At 40.5% G+C, this 17546-nt stretch overlaps 1 protein-coding gene across 3 annotated transcripts; it reads left to right on the top strand.

Moving 5' to 3' along the window:
* Positions 1-708: 708 nt before the first annotated feature.
* Positions 709-15788, top strand: ccdc120b (coiled-coil domain containing 120b). Of its 3 annotated transcripts, XM_079340486.1 has the most exons (11): positions 709-1106; positions 1212-1228; positions 8322-8421; positions 10708-10838; positions 11649-11750; positions 11851-11971; positions 12098-12157; positions 12454-12607; positions 12753-12854; positions 13177-14214; positions 14866-15788. In XM_079340486.1, the coding sequence occupies exons 3-11, from the start codon at positions 8373-8375 to the stop codon at positions 14960-14962; spliced, it is 1854 nt and encodes a 617-aa protein (XP_079196612.1). In that variant the 5' UTR covers positions 709-1106; positions 1212-1228; positions 8322-8372; the 3' UTR covers positions 14963-15788. The 3 variants fall into 3 exon arrangements, with proteins under 3 accessions (XP_079196612.1, XP_079196611.1, XP_079196613.1); XM_079340485.1 differs by lacking the exon at positions 1212-1228; XM_079340487.1 differs by lacking the exons at positions 1212-1228; positions 12753-12854.
* Positions 15789-17546: the final 1758 nt, after the last annotated feature.

Genomic DNA, 17546 nt, shown 5'->3' with positions numbered 1-17546 from the left:
CCTGATGGTTAGTGTTTGCCTGTTTGTGACTATAGGAGCTGATGCAGTTATTGACTCAGCAATCTGAGTTTACCCTGACTGTCAGCTTTGTTAGCTTAATTGATTGAATTACTGTATTTATAACATTAGGAATCGTTTGAGGGTGAACCACGGCTAATGCCTTTAAATGAAGTCAGGCCTGTATGTTATATTGATAAAGATATTTCGATCTGTGGTCTCCTGAAGTGTCCGTGTTCAAAGGATCTCTAGAAAGACGAATAGTTTCTTATAAACTTCTTGTTCCATCGCACTAAACTTTCACATTGTTTTATATTGAATGTGAGTTCAACGTTGTTTGCATACATTCATGGAAACAAAAGAATAGTGAAAATGTTTGTATTTGGTGTTTGAATGTTATTTTTTATTTTCTCGTTAGAATGCGTTTTATTTAACGTCGTCTATTTAGAGAAACTCCAGGTTACTTTTCACTATGTCGGCTATTCAACCAGCTCCTGTATGAGCTTTCATACAGGTCTGGTTTTCAGTTTATTTGGCCAATGATAAATGTCCTGTTCACTGAAACAGTTTTGAATTTGCCTTAATAATATTATGTGATTAAAAGAAAGGAGAAGGGGCGCTCAAGCAACACATTAACTGATCAAGTCTTGATTTATTTAGTATTCAGAATCATTGTGCGCGCGTGCCTTTACAACAAGCGGATAACAATATTGGTATCACGGGGATTATCTGGGCGCACGTTGAAGACATGCAGCCGAACATCTGGGAGGGGCATCGTTGCTGTGACGGTGTTGAGTCAGTTGGCTGTGTAAAATAGAGGGTTTTCATCCGGTGCAAAAGGGAAAGCATTCTTCTCCAAGATGCGCAGGGCTTCAGCACAGCGGAGGTCGTGAGGCTGCAGCTGGTGAATTACAATTGGGATACAGAGCCGCGATGAATGAGGTTCTTTTTTTTGACGTGATCTAGAAATTAGCGTACGTTTAATTCATTTAACCTCTGTCCTGAGGGAGGATTTTGTCCGGTGGTCCCGCACAGGAATGTTTTTTTCTCGGCTTGGTTTTGTTACAGAGGACCATGGAGACCTCCGGAGGCATCGGTCATGCTTTGTGGTAAGGGGATTTTGCTCCAAGATGTCCTTCTCATTCTAGCTGGGCGTCTAAAAGAATAGCTGTTATCACAACCTGTATTCTCTTCTTACAATGCTTGGCCCGCAGAAGACAGTGATGTTTGCGTTTGTATGAATCATACATTAGCGTTATGGTCGGGTATGCCATCGTGTCAGTGAGTGACACACCTGCTTTATGTTGTTGCTTTCATTAGTTAGTCCAGCATGTTTCATTATAAGCTGCTGTTGCAGAAAGACATGCAGTTCCAGATGGTTGCTGTTGCTTACTGTGAGAACACATGCTTTATGCTCTACACGCTGAGCTGGATAACACGCCTGTAAATAAAAAGGACATGAAATCTAACATCTCTTTCATCGATGCATGTGTTGTATGTGTTGTTGACTATCCCAGCGCCTGTTCAGAGTAGGCTTAAATATGCTTGGATGGACAGGATTGACACTGCATCAGATTGATTTCAATGAGTAAAAAATGTGTCATGCTTATTTGGAATACACAACTTCCCCCTAATACTGCATTGTTAGGGAGCAAAATAAGCAGAAGCCCACTGTTAGAGATGTCTGCTGTGCCATTATTGATTCAATTTCTCTCATACATAAATACAGCTTGTTCTCATGCAGCAGTTAAGACCTATTATTAACAGATTCCTGAGCAAGGATGGCTGTCTGGATCTGACAAAAGTCAGACAAATAGTGTTGTGTGGGTCAGTCAGTGCCTTCAGGGTGATTCACCACTAGTCCACCTTTTGTGTGTCTGGGAAACACCTCTGTTTTCTTAAAAGGATTTTCCACTCTGCTGTCAAGCATTTTTCAAAGTGCTGATCATTCCCTTTTTGGTGTTATTGTCTTTGGAGGGTCTTGAATTCTTGGACCATTAAGCAATTGGCAAGAGATTTGATCAAAGTGTTTCATGCAGGGAAAGTTACCAGACCATTTATTGTGGGATCCATTGTATTCAGGGGGACATTAACACAGGTTTTGTCTCTTCTCTGTTCACTCTCATCTTTAAATTGGCAGCATGATACTGTGCTATTCTTAAAAGCCCTCCCTGTGGATTTCATGCTACTCTGAGAATTGCAATTCAATCAAACAGTCAGAAATTGGATCATGACCCAAATTGGTGCAAGTACAACAATATTCGTTTGCCCTTTTGTTACATCAAGGTGTCACTGCTCTCTTTATGACACCCTAAAGACATAAACTGTCATGTTTCAGCATCTGGTTCAGTAGTGGGGTTGATGAGAAGTAACCCTCTCACGTACGGTCAGGATTCTGCTCCTTTCAGAAAAGCTCAATCTTCACCTCATATCTGCATTTGTTAAAACAGATATACAAATGTGTTTTTTGCTTATTGAGTCAGTGTGTTGTTTTTATGTCTGTGCGCTGAGGGAGTCAAATCCCAGACCTTATCAACTATTTTAAATACCAGAGTAGTATCAGTGCCTTCCAATAGAATCAAGCACATCTGTTCAGTCAAAAAGCACAAACAATCCAGAACAGGCCCTCATGTGGGTTTTGTGAAGGATACATTAAACGCTGTGGTTCCACATTTTACACATCTCCAACTCTCTCCAATTCCAAGCAAGGTGGATTACAGAAACACTGGATCGTAAATGAGTTTTGAATGCATACTGTACAGAACTCCCTTCAGGTGTTACAGAGCAAAGGGGAAATGTATAGAAATAATCCCCTCAGACGTTGGAGCCACATTCCTTTCTTTATTACTCCCCCCCTCTCAGCTTAGCGGGATCCAGGTGGATAGCAATCACCAAAATGACTTTGTTTCACCCATGCCAGTTGTGCCTATAACGTGCAAAGGTGAGCGTCAGGGCCAGGGAGGAGAAATGTAGGGCCATGATTGGTCAGTCCCAGCTAAGCTGTCCTGCTGTGCCGATAAGCATGTTATAAATCATTTTTTCATGGATAGAGAGAGCACAAGAGGATATCATATTAGTGTGGGGGGTAGGGGGTTGGGGTCAGCTGAGCTTCTATAAGCTCTGCACAGTTCTCTGGATGGAGTTGGTCAGGTGGAGGTTTAGTAAATCCTCTACTTGGATTCAGTTGTATTTCAACATTCTTGAAGTTTAATGGCTGATGGCAGAAAACCTGTATAGATGAAGGTCTTGTTACTGTTCTATTACAGTCGAACAAAGTGAAGTTCAGAGGTTTGATGGTTGAAGAAAACACACGCCAGAAAGCCTTTGATAACTTCATAATAGCAACATTTGATGTGGATATTTCAAAGCTAAAGTGGCTGCAACAGTATTTCCGAGCTTTGACTTCTCATACACTGACTCCAGACCTTTGCCCAAGTCTTGTTCGAGTTGTAAAGTTGTAACCCTGCTGTGCCTATTGCCTGCCATGTGTCTGATCACAACAGCAGCAGCTGTGTCAACACTAACAGTCAACATGAGGGCTGCTGGCCTCACCTGTCTGTAGAAAGCAGGAGGGGAAATTTCAGCTGCTCTTTAACATCTCAGCTGCTCTCTTTTGCCTGTTGAAAGAAAGTTGCATACACGTGCATGCATTACCCCTTGCAACAGATTTGAAGTTGTTGTATAAATCTGCTGTTATGTTAAGCAAAGTGGCACTGTAAGTCATGAGTATATTCAGTTATATGCATGCTGTTGACAACAGCAGCCAGATCCAGGGACTCTTGGGTTAGATAAAAGCTGACAGGAAAAAGAGCTCGTCTCGTTAAGAGCTTTGAGGCATCATGTTTATCAAGGGATGAGAAAGCTGCATATAAAACTGTTGCCTGTGGTAATCTAGCTTTGCTACAAATGTTGCCATCCAATATGTATGACTTCTATCTGAAAAGAGAGCAGTGCTGTTCCTTGTGTGTGGACACGGTAGGACTGGATCTACATTACGGACTTCAGTGTTTAGCCCGTCGGACTTGAATATTAAACTCCTTGCTGATTTGCATTCGTGCGATGCACGCTGCACAGGGCCGTCTCATTCTCATCACTCTGCTCATGTTTTAATCAACATGGCTCCCATAGTGCTATCTATACCAGTTTCCAAAGATCTCTCATCCCCCCCTTACACATGCTAAGTCAACATGTGTTTGATGAGTGAGATGCAATCATATCGCTTGTACTTATTTCTCCTCTGATCCTTCCTTTGATGGAGCTCTCTGTGACTCTTCTTATCTGATTCCTCATTGTCCGTCATCTCTCCCGCAGGCTTCTCTCTGGAATGTGATGCCATCTCATATTACTTTACCTGTAGCTCTGCACACATCTGTACACCAGATGTTTAAGCAGCAACTTGTGAGTCTACAGGTCCTCTCGGGTGTATTATGTTTTAGACTTAGAAGTGATCAGATTAAGTCTACCTGTTGCAGCTTAATGAATTACTATTGGCTGTCTGTTATTCCTTATAAAATAAGTAAAAGTTGATGTTGCAAAATGCTCCATAGAGTGAGCAACCTAATGCAACCCCATTACCTTATTAGCTGAGATGTTGTGTACAAGCAGCAAACATAAATTGACTGGATTCTACAATTATGTAAAAAATACAGGATAAATAATAGGCTTCAGTTAGGCTATAGGAGATGATTTTCAAATCTTACCAAAATAAATAAATAGCCAAATAAATGAATAGTGGGAAGAGTTGCATTTAATGTCATCAGAAATATTTGTATTTTTTAACAACCTATCGGCGAGCTATCAGTAGCTCCCGAGCTACCTATTGGGGACTTCGGCACTCGATGATTCGGCCAGAATGCAATACCACACTGTAGACTGTTTGTCGTAAGCGTTTCACAGAGGTGATTTCACAGATATGAGATCTCACAGAAACTAACATGATTAATCGTGACTACAGTAGAAAAACAATTATGATCAACCTCTTCAGCTTGTATTTCTTACATTATATAAACAGGCACTCATTTTGTTAACATAATGCCACGAGCTGATCTTCTTTTCCAATATTCCACTTGGCTCGGGGACACAGTTGTGTTTATGTTTGCTGCCATGTTTGTGAGCTGTAAAAATATGCAACATCCACTTGTGACCCTGCTCACTGTCAATGGTAGGAGGCAGACCGACCTGGAATGGTAAATGTCAAACATGAGTGACTTTTAAGATTTGAAATCAGGGAGGCTCTTAGACTACATGTAGATCAGGAGCAGAAAAATAATTGTATTGACACCACACACTTCAAGAATATTTTAGGTTGAGGACCAAACTGGTGCGTAGCCTTTGCTGAACAGCATATAATTATGTGATAATGGTAAGTGGTAAAGCAAAGACTGTAATACATACAGTGTTTTGCAGAGCAGTGTGTTATTTAACACAAGTCACACTAGTAGTACACTGGAAGCCAAACAGTGTGATGAAACTAATGCTTTTATTAGACACTTTGAAATAAGGACAATGGAAAATCAGCACATAGTGCTAATAGTTCACAGGTTTGCTTATTGCCCTGATGAGAAGTCTGTAGACAAATGTATGACAATTGTAAGCCATACAGCAGTATTGCTAACATTAGCCAACAGTAGCTTTTGGTATACCAGACTGAGAAAGACTGCAGAGGGAAAGCCCTGAGCTGGTTAAAGAGAACAAAGGTGGGTTTTTATGTTAATGAATTTCACTTTTCATTTGCAAGAGAAAGAATGTGTACTTTGTTCTTTCAGAAGTTAAATTGTATCGCTTCAATTACTCTCTACAGCAGTAATGACTGCACAGTCAAAACATTTGTTAATGTGGAGCATGCTGGCCAGAAGTTGGTTTGATCTTAAAGAGACAAAAGGAACAATTTGGTGAGTGAAAAGGATAACACTTGGTTTCCAAGCAAATGTTGTGGCAACAGGAAAAAACTACATTCAGGCAGCCTTTTGGCTGCACTATTCAGCTGCCCAGCGACCACTAAAGTCTTGGTCGTCTTTCTACTAATCCTTTGAGGGTTTGTCCACAGAGACATGCAAAATTTCAAGTGAAAGTTATTCTCAGTATATTAAATTATCTTAAAATCTAATTATCACAGCCTCGTTTACGTGTAACAGGGTTCATGTGATGAGCTTTTGTCTGAGTGTCGGTCGTAACTCTGCCCCTTGTTTGTGTGAAAGGCTTCTACATGTCTTTCAGTGGGAGGTCAAGCATGCTGTGGGTTTTCTCACTTACAGGAGCAAACAGCAGTTACTGGTTCAGTTCCAGGACAGGAGCAAACTGGGAACAAGTATTTCAAGTATGTCCTCGAGTGAGCCTTTTTCTTTGTGTTGTTTTAATGGGGAAAACAGAACACTATGTCTCACTGACCCAAGGAAAACGCTGGGCAGTTATATGTAGAGCTTTAGGACAGTAAATGTGAGTTACTGGTAGAGAAACGTTGCTTTTGAAAGATGTGATGCTGGAGGAAGTCTTTGGAAGGATACATTTTGATTCAGCCCTTGAGGGCTTCCATCTAGTTTGTGGGTTGAATGAAGTCAATTTATGATGTACTCGACTGGCAGGATCCTTGTTTATGGCAGCAATTTGTGAGCAGCATTGAGTGAGAGGCTTTTGGCAGAAAATGTGATCGCTATTTTTGGATGTCAAGTCTCTATTGGGTATTAGGAAACAGGCTTTGTTTGTAATGAACCTCCTTTGTGTAGGAAGAAATGCTCATGAATCACTGCTGATTTAGAATATGTATTATTTGTTGTGTTATCATTTGTTATTATCATCCTGTGTTTTTGAAATTGGACATTATTTTTGTTAACGAAACAGTTGTATTCAATTTTCTCAGAATCGTATCATCAAAATATAGTAAACGTAGTTCAAAGCTAAGTACATGTCATGTTTACCTTTAAGGGGACATATTATCCCCCTTTTTCATCTTTTCAAACATTCCCCTATGTGCTCTCAATGAAACATATGTGCTGTGCTTTGGTCAAAATATAACATAGATCAATCACCAGAGAAGGTTTGTGACCCTGTACAAACCGCTCCGTTTTGGTGTATGTCTCTTTAAATGCAATAAGCACCCCCTGAGTTTTCCCAGTAGACATCACTCCTCTGAAAAGACAATAAAAATGGCGGACCTGCACAAATGTTTTACTCTAGGCTGGAGGTGGAGTCCATGGGTGGAAATACCAGGGAAAGGCGGGGGGGGGGGGGTGTTTCTTACCAGAATCCAACTTGTGATGTCACAAACTGAGAAAAATTGAAACGCTGCATTTTTCTCTGTTGTAAGACTTATGCAGACCACAAACTAACGACGTGGTGGATTTATTTTAAACTGTGTGGGGTGATAGACACTCAGGTTACCCACATACAGTCAAAAACCTTGTGAAAATTGATTTTTTACAATATGTCCCCTTTAATATTCATGACTGAAGCAAACAGGAACCTCTACTTAACATGTTTTTCTCTCCACTCTGTTATTCCACCACTTACCTCCTGGCTCCCTTCCTCTTGCTCCCTCTCTTTTGTAACAGTAGCTATTGAGCTACTGAGACACAAACACACAGGGATTAAGTTTCTCCCTCTCCGTATCAGTCCATAAATTATTAATGTCACTTTTCCTGCCTCTTTTTTTTCTTCTCCTTTCAGATTAATTGGTTGCTAATTGAATCAGAGAGCTAATTTTAGAGTAGTGCTCATTCAGAATGCCTGAAGCTGGAAGTTAATTATGATTAGACTGTTACTGAACTTTTAATATGTTCTAAATGTTCCATGAAACTGGCTTAATCTGTACATTTACATGTTTTCAAATATGATTTTAGAGGTTCTTTTATTGAAGCTTTTTCTGCACTAATGATGGATTATTGTAACTACACACATGACAGATTGACTTCACCTTCCTAACATGTTTTCTTTTTTTTTAATATTTAACATTAACACATATCATTCCTTCTTTAGCTGTGTCTTTAACAAGATATTCAACATTTATAGGGGTTCTGCTTAAGACACCTGCACAGAAGTGCAGTGGCTCCCCCTCATGGTACCTGCTGTCATCAAATCTAGGAGACACTCATGCTTATCTAGATAGATAGATACATGAAGATAGATGTACTTTATTGATCCCAAGCTGGGAGATTGGGGAAAAGTTGGGAAATTGTGGAAGTCTACTACTGACTTGCAGGAAAGTCAGCCTTTGATTCTACACTTTAGGAAAACAAATGGCTAATACTAAAAGGTCTGAGAGGGGAAGCACCCAAGAACATGTTGACCACTCTCAGCAGAAGTCAAATCTCAGTTATTTTTTTCCTTAGGTGAGGGCGCGGCTGGGAGCGTGAGTCGTAAAGTCCCCACACATACATCTCATGGAGGTCAAAGGACATCTGATCACATCCATGGGTTTAGGGGCTCCTGGTGAGTAATAATTACTTTAACTCAAAGCGTAAAGACGGACACTTTCATGTCTGGACAAGCCTGAAAAGGCCCAGCAAATCTGTCAGCTCGTGTTCTTTCTCACAGTTTAGCAGAGGGAAAACAAAAGTGTTTTCATGGGAACAGCAAGCTGAAAAAACATCTGTATGTGTGAAGGCCTTTTGTTCGCTTACTGTCTCAGCAGCTGTCAGATAATCTTATCAGAGCCCTGGGAAACTGTTAGCACACATCTAGAAGCACACACAAAACAACAATTTGGAAACAGCAGAAACATGAGCAATGCAATTTAAAGTAATAAGAATAATTGATAAAGTGACATTTTAGAGTTAGAATCCTTCACATCAGTAATTCAGTGTCAAAAAAGGGACATCCCCCTTTCACTTTAAAGTGCTCAGTATTTTTTCTCAAACAGCAGGGCATTGTGGTTGTTAGTAAACAAAAAAGGGAAGGTGTTCATTTGTTTGGGACAATTTTTTAGCTTTTGATAAAAACAGTGTTTCTTTTATTTTGATTATTTTGTGTTACGAGCTGACTGAATTAAACTGCAATCCTCATATAAACTGGACTAATGGAGGAATATGTGCCTGTTGCACTGATGTATTTTTATAGCTTTCACAGAGGGACAAGTTAAACAAGGTTTTGGACACACACACAACAACTTTTGAATGAGCTTGTTGGTTTTTGTCTTTTCATTGGATTTATTTAACATTAAAAAAAACAAAAAAAACAAAACCCCATTTCATTTTTAGCTGGGACATACTATAAAATGCAAATTGATAACAGAATGTGATGATTATTCAAATAATTGAAACTATTGTTTGGCACAGTTGGGACAGTAGCAACAAACGAGTGGAAAAGTTTTGAGATGCTTATAAATACCCATGGAGCATTTTACAGTTAATAAGATAATTAACAAGATTGTACAAAGAGCACCTCAGGGAGAATGAGTGTCTCTCAGAATGGGGAGTGGTTCACCACTCTGCCAAAGACTGTGCTGGAAAAGGTTCAACACTTTCAGAATATGGTTTTTAACATATATTTGCAAAGAATTTAGTGTTTTCAACGTCTACAGTGGCGATTCTAGAGTCTATTGGGGCCCCAGATATAAAGGAATTGGGAGGCCCTCCAACCAGAAATCGTCACCTTTATGCCTGCTAGCCACATGCTTACTACGCTTCCTCTCTTTTTTCCTTTATTCTCTCCAAGAAATTGCTAATTCCTCTTCATTTTTCTTTGTTGACTTTCATTGACAAACTTAGGTTTTCACAGCAATAACACACGCAATGCTTAGCAGGGCAACATGGTGGTTTCTTACTGTCATTGCACTGCTTTCATTTAAATCTGTGAGCCCTCAGGGGCCCCAAGCTGTTGAAGCAGTGCCTCTGAGAACATAATATCATAAAGGTTTTGAGAAGAAATCTCTGTACACAAGGGACAAGGCCAAAAACCAATATTGGATGGCCATGATCTTTGTTCAGTCAGACGGCTCTGCAAAAAACATCACTACATGTGCTCAGGAACAACTCCAGAAGCCATTGTCTGTGAAGATGGTTCATTGCTGCATTCTTAAGTTAAAACTGAGGCAAAATGGAAAACTGTCCAGAGGTCTTTCGAGCCATAATTCACAATTATTTTAGGCGACATCCAGGACACTCATTCTTTAGACTAAAGAGGAGAGGGACCACCTGAGTATGGGTAACTTGCACATGTGTTGAAGGCTCCACTAATGCTGAACCATATGCATACACCATGGAGCAACACATTCTGCCAAGTATCTTTTTCAGGAAAGGCCTTCCTCATTTCAGCTAAACAATATAAAATTGTCTTCTTCCTGTATTACAATTGGCTCAGTGGTAAGATTACATGTGCTCAACTGGCCTGCCTTCAGTCCTGACTTATTACTCATTGAAAATGTTTGGAGCATTATAAGACATAACAGCTGAAGCCTACACTAAGTAAGAATGTGGCCAGAAATTGGTCTCCTCTGTCCCCAGAATGTGTAAGAAGTGTTGTTAAACGAGAAACGAGTAAGGAAATAGAGTGGTAAACATGAGCCTGCCCCAACTTTTATGAAACATGTTGCTGTCATTAAATGGGATATCACTTTCAAAAACAATGACAGTTTTTTCAATGCCAACATTATGTTGTTTTCACATTGTTTTTATTCACATTTTACACACTGTCCCTACCTGTTAGGAATTAGGGTTGTAGAACACTCCAAGCCTTATCCTTTTTAATGCATTTGTGATGATGTGATGTGCTTTGTAGATGTTCAAGGCTGCCAGGACAGCAAGCTGCAGGCTGAGAGGATTGCAGCGCTTCAAGAGAGGAAGCAGGCCCTGGAGGCTCTCCTCAAAACCAGAGTGGGAGAGCTTAAACAAGTCTGTCTGCAGGAAGCAGTGAGTAGCTCGTAATATAATACAGATCACATGATTTTTTATTTTTTTATTTTGTTCAACATTTTTAAAACGTTTATTTGTCAGGGACAATAAATGTAGACATTGTGACATCTAATTACAGTGCAACCGATGTAATGTATAGCGGACTTCTCGCCAGTGCTAATTTGCAGTCTTTCTTCCTGATTAGGCTTTTAGGAAATAACACACACCTGATGCAGCAACACTGTAAAACAGACAAAAAAACCCTGCAACTACAGACATAAGAGGAACGTGTTGTTAATACAGGGCCTACAGCACAATTCAGATGTACAGTATTTTTAAATGTTCTGCATGGAAACTGAGCCGAGGTACACGAGGTTGAGCATTATACAGTAGAATTATTAGATAAAATGTGGAGTATAGTGGGATTGGCTTGATTGCTCCACACTTGTCAGCACATCTTAATGAAGAAACAGCTGTTTTAGCACTTCATTATCAGCTATTTAATTCATCTCTATTTTCAGCCGGATGTATGGTGACACACTGTCATGTGCTCTATTTTTAGATTCACAAGTTGTCTTGTCTAATGTGTGAGTAGTGGGAGGTTTGAGTGCTTCTCGACTGCAGATATTCTGTTGCAGCTTTAACTGTACATTGTGGTAGAAAATATTTTTGGCGTATTCATTTCAGTGCAGCAAAATACTTAAAAGGTGTTTTTATTGAGGCTGAGAGTAATCTGTTAAGTGGTATCATTTTATATAACACTTGGCCACTCATAGTCAGTGTGAAGATGGATTTTACTTACTGCAAGCTAATGGATGTCCTCTGCAGGAGCTTACTGGGAAGTTGCCACGTTCTTTCCCCCTGGAGACGGGAGAGAACCCCCCACTGGTGCAGCGCAGAGCTGGCCTACCGCCCAATGCCAAGGCAGAGGTAAGTCAACACCTTGAATATCAATTGTGTGTACGCAGTGGCTGTAGCTCTTTGTGTATCTGTTGACCACAGATACATGTCTGTCTGTCCCTGGCTGCAGGATGAGGCTGCCCAAAGGAAGCAGATGAAAGCCATATTCACGGGTGCTCTGTATAGACACTCAGAATCAGACCGAAATTTACCAAACAACAAGAGGACAGTTCATCGGGGTTGTCACACAGGTATATTTACAAAACACAGGCTATAACTATAGCCACATAGAAAAATAAACTAGTCTTGAAAAAATGGCACTTGTGCTGAGCAAAGATAATAGATTTCATTCTGCTGAATGTTCTGTTGTCTTACAGAGGACACTGTCATGTCAGAGAGTACCAGCTCCATGTCAGATTCCACATCCCATGACAATGGTGAGTCAGCTGAATACAAATTGTTTTTGAACTGTCCCCGTCTCTGAGGGATACTGCATGTACATTACATATTTAAAATCATACTTAGTCACACAGTAGTGAGCACACAGGCAACACATTGGGATGTATGTATTATTTGCATCATGTCACAAAAAATAATGTGAACGTATATTTCAAGTTAAAAAAAAAAAGGCAAACTTAGCTTTGTGTTCTTTTCATGAACGTGATCAGTGTTTGCCATCACCTTGACTCATCCTCATTTAAACACAACTACATTTGTTATTTTCTCTCAAAAGAGTCGTCTCCTAGCGTTGCTGCCGACCAGCGCTCACTGTCTCAGCCTCGGCTCACTGTGGGCAGCCCTGACCACAGGATCAGCAGGAAGCTGTCTCCAGTTGAGATTTACTATGAGATGAGGACACGTCGCAACTCTGTCACCAGTTCTGTCAGGTACCTCTCTCTCTCTCTCTCTCTTTCTCTTCACTCTAAGTGAAGCTGTGCTGTTTGCTACATGTGCCGGGGACTACACACATTTATCACTTCCTGTACCATGTAAATGTTAAATAGACACATGTCCTCCCATGTTTTTATACAGCCCAACTCATTCTTTACCCAGAAGTGCATCTAATGTTGAAGGTAGAAGTGTTCCAGCCACTCCTCTTTTGGCTCGAACTGCTCCAATCAGCGTTCATGTCAGGTAATCTGTGAAACAGGGCTGCTTGTGTCTGATGTAGCCGAGCTACAGCTCCCTACTGTGATAAATGTGTGCTTGGAAATGGCTTAATGACTTAAATGCAGACACAGAGTCAGGGTTGTAGCAAAGATTTATGTCATATTTAACTATCAGCAAGGGTTGGAGCTCCACATTTTTATCTTTTGAGCATACAAATTGTTTCCCTAAAGTGATTTTTTTTTAATGCAGTTACAGTTTAAAAGAAATGTTTTCACTCTTTACCTTCCCATTATTGCTCAGATTCCTCATCTGATGTAGACTTTTTGTTGTACTTATTTTCTCTCAGGTCCGACACATCAGGTGGTAATGGTTTGAAGCAGTGGTCTGGTAGTCTGGATGTGCCCTACATGATTCCACTGGCTCAGGAGGGTTCATCCTCTGACCGCAGAAGCTGTCCGTACAGCTCCCGTGCCAGGCGCAGTAACAGCTCTGAGGCTCTGCTGGATAGATCCAGTCTTCCTGACGATCCTGCTCCTAGAAACGGGATGCCCCCGAAAGGAGGGCCCTATAAGAGCTCAGAGACACTGACTGATGGGAAGCTGCGACAGATCCACCTTGGCAGCCCAGAGAGACATGCAGGCAGCTCGGTGGAACAGGCCAAATTGCGCCTCTCCATGGGCGGCAGAGGGGCGGGCGGAGGCTACAATGAGCTACTGATGGACTATATTTGGGGGAAACAGCAGAGGATGCAAGTGCAACATCACCTGTATCAGTCCACAGGCAGGATCTGGCAGGACATGACTTCTCCTCGTTCCTCCACTGCAGCTGTCCCTCCCCATGCCAACGGCTTTTCCCATTCCCAGGTGCACCTACCCACTGCTGCTACTCCCTACAGTCCCATGGTCCTCCGAGGGTCCCAAGCTGAGCTGCGCAGGGTCAAAGTAACCAGAACCAAATCTTGTGGTCCCTTTATTCCATTGCAGCAGCACACCCAGGATGGCATCCTGCTGTCAGCCTACGAGTCTCCCCTTCCTGCCTCTGGCACCACAACATCCTCCATTCCCAACCTCCATCCCTACCAGACCGACCTGTCTGGCCCCTCATTCAGCCGCAGACCCCCACAATACTCTCTCCCTACCCCAGAAGACTCAACAAGAAGCTTGCATAAAGCGCTTGCTCTTGAGGGTCTTAGGGACTGGTACCTGAGAAACGCCCTTGGATATCCTCCTTCAGCCTCAAAGGGTCAGGAGGCAGGGATCTCTCGTCTCTCACACCCCCACCCACTGGTGCACCAGGCCCAGTCTGTTCAAGGGGAAACAGCCAACCTTCACAGATCCCAGATACCCCAGTCAGTCAGCTTCCATGGTCACCCAATGCATGGAAGGTGAGTTATTTTAAGTCTTAGTGCTTTGATGGGATTTGTCCTCAGTGAATTTGAATTGTTTGTCATAAATTGTTAAAATGATCTCAAAGCATTTTCTGGCGTGAGAGCAGAAGGAAGGCTGAAGTCTAACAGTTTATTGAACCACATAGACGCTTGTTTGCAAATATTTCGTCAACCCTGACTCTGTATTTACCACTGAGATTTGCTTAAATATTTCTCTTTGAGAGCTGGCAGTGTGACTTCCAACAGACGAGGTAGCTTTACTCTCCGTTCTGTGACTTTGAGAGTTCTGCTTGTGTTTGTTGTTGTCATTTGTCATTGTAGTCTGTCTAATGCCAACCCTTCATCCTAGTTATTATGTCTGCTGATTAAATCTCTTTTTTTTCCCAGCGATGTGTATATATGTAGATTTGAAAATCAAGCAGATCAAATGTGAGCACGAATCAAAGAGGGCCCTCAAATTACTGAAGGGATTTCCCCTTTCCTTGATTTAAAATGGGATTTGATAAACCTTAAGGATACCCTTCTCCAAGCTCTACTCTACTTTCCGACTATGACTCATACTTTTTATATCATGAAGATGTGTTCTCACTTCATTACCTGCCTCTTGTTTGTTGTGCGCCGTATTGATCTGTCCTGCCATCCTTACAGGTCGATGGAGTTCTCTCTTTATCAGGAGACTCCTCATCCACAGATGCAAGACGTCACCCCAAAGGAACCCAGCGCAGACCCAGGCACCCTAGTGTGATTCAACAGAACACACACATTTTATGAGTAAAAATATTGTAGCATCACACACACAGTACTCTCAGACTCTGATAGTCACACACACAAACACAAACACACACACACACACACAGACAAGGTGATACAATGTGACCTCAACAGCAAATCAAAACATGGAAACCTCAGCAGAAAGAGACTGAAATAAAAGACAACTGTAGATGTACAGTGTGGAAAAGCCTTGGCAATTTCCCTGTGTTAAAACTGATCTCACCACTATATGTGAACCTCAAAGCTAGTGTTCTCATGGATGTACACTGGATTTCACTTCTCTAACAGTATGGTCTTACTGTATATGGATATTTCTGGTTCAACACAAGCAGTAGAATATTTCCTAATAACCCCCCTAAAAAGTCTCCCAAGATATACTTTTTTACAGAATATATACAACTCTAAATCACTATTTTGTATCTTCTGAGATATAAAGAACCATTATATTCAAGAGGTAATTTATTGCTCATTACGCGTGTGATATACAAAGGTGTTCTGTGAGCTCGCATCATTTAAAAGGTAGAACTACATTCTGGTGAATGTGTTTGTATACTATTAAAAACACAAACAATGCTTCAGTCTTCATCTGATGTTAATTTCACAGCCATTTGTATTCGTCATGATTGATAATGAAACGGGGGTCATGAACTGTAGCATACAGACGTAGCAGAGGAGTGCCTAAATGTTAAACTGTCAAAACTAAACCTTGGTTAGAAAACTTTAAAGTGCTTTCTTGTGACCTGAAATGTTAGCATTGAGCCTTTTGAGCTTAGTCTGATCAAAAACTGAAATCAGGTCACGATGCTACTAAATTAGGGTATTTGAAATGATGTCATTTACTGTATAGTGACCTTTCTGGTTGTTTTCTAGATTCAGTCTAGTGCTGGCTTATAAATGTAGCTATGTTTGTGCTGACCTTCACAGAATATTTAGACCAGTTTTAGGAGGAACCTGAGGGCTGTTATGAGACCCATGTGGCAGTAGCACATGACAATTATCAAACAACATCAAATCTGTTTTGTTTTTTTCTGCATTCAGTTTTGGCGGTTTTGAGTGTCATATGGAGCACTTTATGAACATCTTAAGCCTTAAATCCCTTTTAATGTTCGCCAAGAGAGATGACAGAAAGAAATAAGGGTTTATAATCTGTAAACATTTAGGAAAAGGGTTTTGCCAACATCTACTGAAGGTCATTGTGAGTGTTAGTCTGTATATAGTGTGGATTGTACTGATGAGTTTCAAGTTGATATTTAATTGCTGTACTAACAGTTTAATTTTGAAACTAACCATACAGTATGTATTTAAACAAAATAACCCCCCCCCCCCCCCCCCACACTCATTCTGACCCTAAATGAGCACTATGTAGTCGGTTGTACAAAGTGAGGATGGTGGTGTGTGAACAGAGTAGGGCTGCTGCAGTTGTGAATGACGGTGTGAGCAGGTCTCATACCAGTACATTTGTTAATGACAATTCATACTTTCTAAATTGTTTATTAGTTAGAGTTGAACTCATTCCATCTTCTTGGTTTTGTGTTTTTTAAAGAAGAGATCTACATTTTGAAAATCCAGGGTCGTTATGTCATTATACATACACAATACATATCATTATGTATTTCTCAGTTTGTATCAGTTATATACACATTCTGTGATAAACTTCAGAAAAACCTGAATTATAATGGATATCCTCAAGAAATATGACAATGTTTGTCTTTGTGTAAACAGAAGTGAAACACACTTCCCCCACTCCATGTAATGTGCTTAATCTTTGACCATGTTGAGACTCATATGAATGTAATTCTTTATATTTGTCATTAGTGAAATTGTTTTCTACTGTGTTACAAACGGTAACAAACTGTTGAATGTTTACCTGTTTTTTTCTGCTGTCTGATGTGTTCACGTCCTCTCAGTATCCTTTTTCATGCAGCCTCTCCTGGCGAGTAAAATGAAATCTAAGACCAAACAGCTGTGCACTGGGGGTCATACATGTATTTTTCATAATGTATTCTGCAATTACTCTCAGTTGAACATAAATGATATACATTTAGCTCAGAAGCAAATTTTATTCAAACTATATTATATTTATGAACATATAACATGTTGTAGCTATCTTGTGTAGCTCTCATCATGTGTGGGAATTGTGTGTTTCATTCAGCAGTGTGATTTGTCAATATTGGATTATTTTTCTTTAGATATTTGAATGCAGCTGTTTTCTTCATTCCTCCTCTCTTTATAACCAGGCCTATGAGATATGACTAAACATGGCCTGCTCTTTACTGTATGTATGAGACTGTGCATTCATTCTACTTAATAAAGCGTCATGTTGAACTCAAACAATAGTTTATAAGCTTGATTATTCTGTGACATCCGAAGTAGTGATGTTCAGTCAAAAAGTGGATGTGTACAGTTTTGACATAGATAAATTATATTATGGATATGTACAGTAAAGTAAAAGTGATAAGAGGGTTTTATTTTTAAATTGTGTCTGTGTTGTTTTTTTCTAAAAAGAATTCTGTGTGACTTGAAGTTAGAGCCGAGTGCAGGTTTCTAAAAACTTGTCC

This window comes from Symphodus melops (genome assembly GCF_947650265.1).
Source record: "Symphodus melops genome assembly, chromosome: 4".
Classification (NCBI taxonomy): Eukaryota; Metazoa; Chordata; class Actinopteri; order Labriformes; family Labridae; genus Symphodus; species Symphodus melops.
Note: the sequence above shows the minus strand (reverse complement) of the source record. Positions and strands in the feature narration are given on the sequence as shown.

Bases quoted from the DNA above. Each gene is read 5' to 3' on its own strand.
- ccdc120b (XM_079340485.1), top strand. From the start codon at position 8,373: ATGGAGGTCAAAGGACATCTGATCACATCCATGGGTTTAGGGGCTCCT. The intron at 12,855-13,176 runs GTAATCTGTGAA...ATTTTCTCTCAG, and splicing joins CCAATCAGCGTTCATGTCAG to GTCCGACACATCAGGTGGTA. The intron at 14,215-14,865 runs GTGAGTTATTTT...CCATCCTTACAG, and splicing joins GGTCACCCAATGCATGGAAG to GTCGATGGAGTTCTCTCTTT.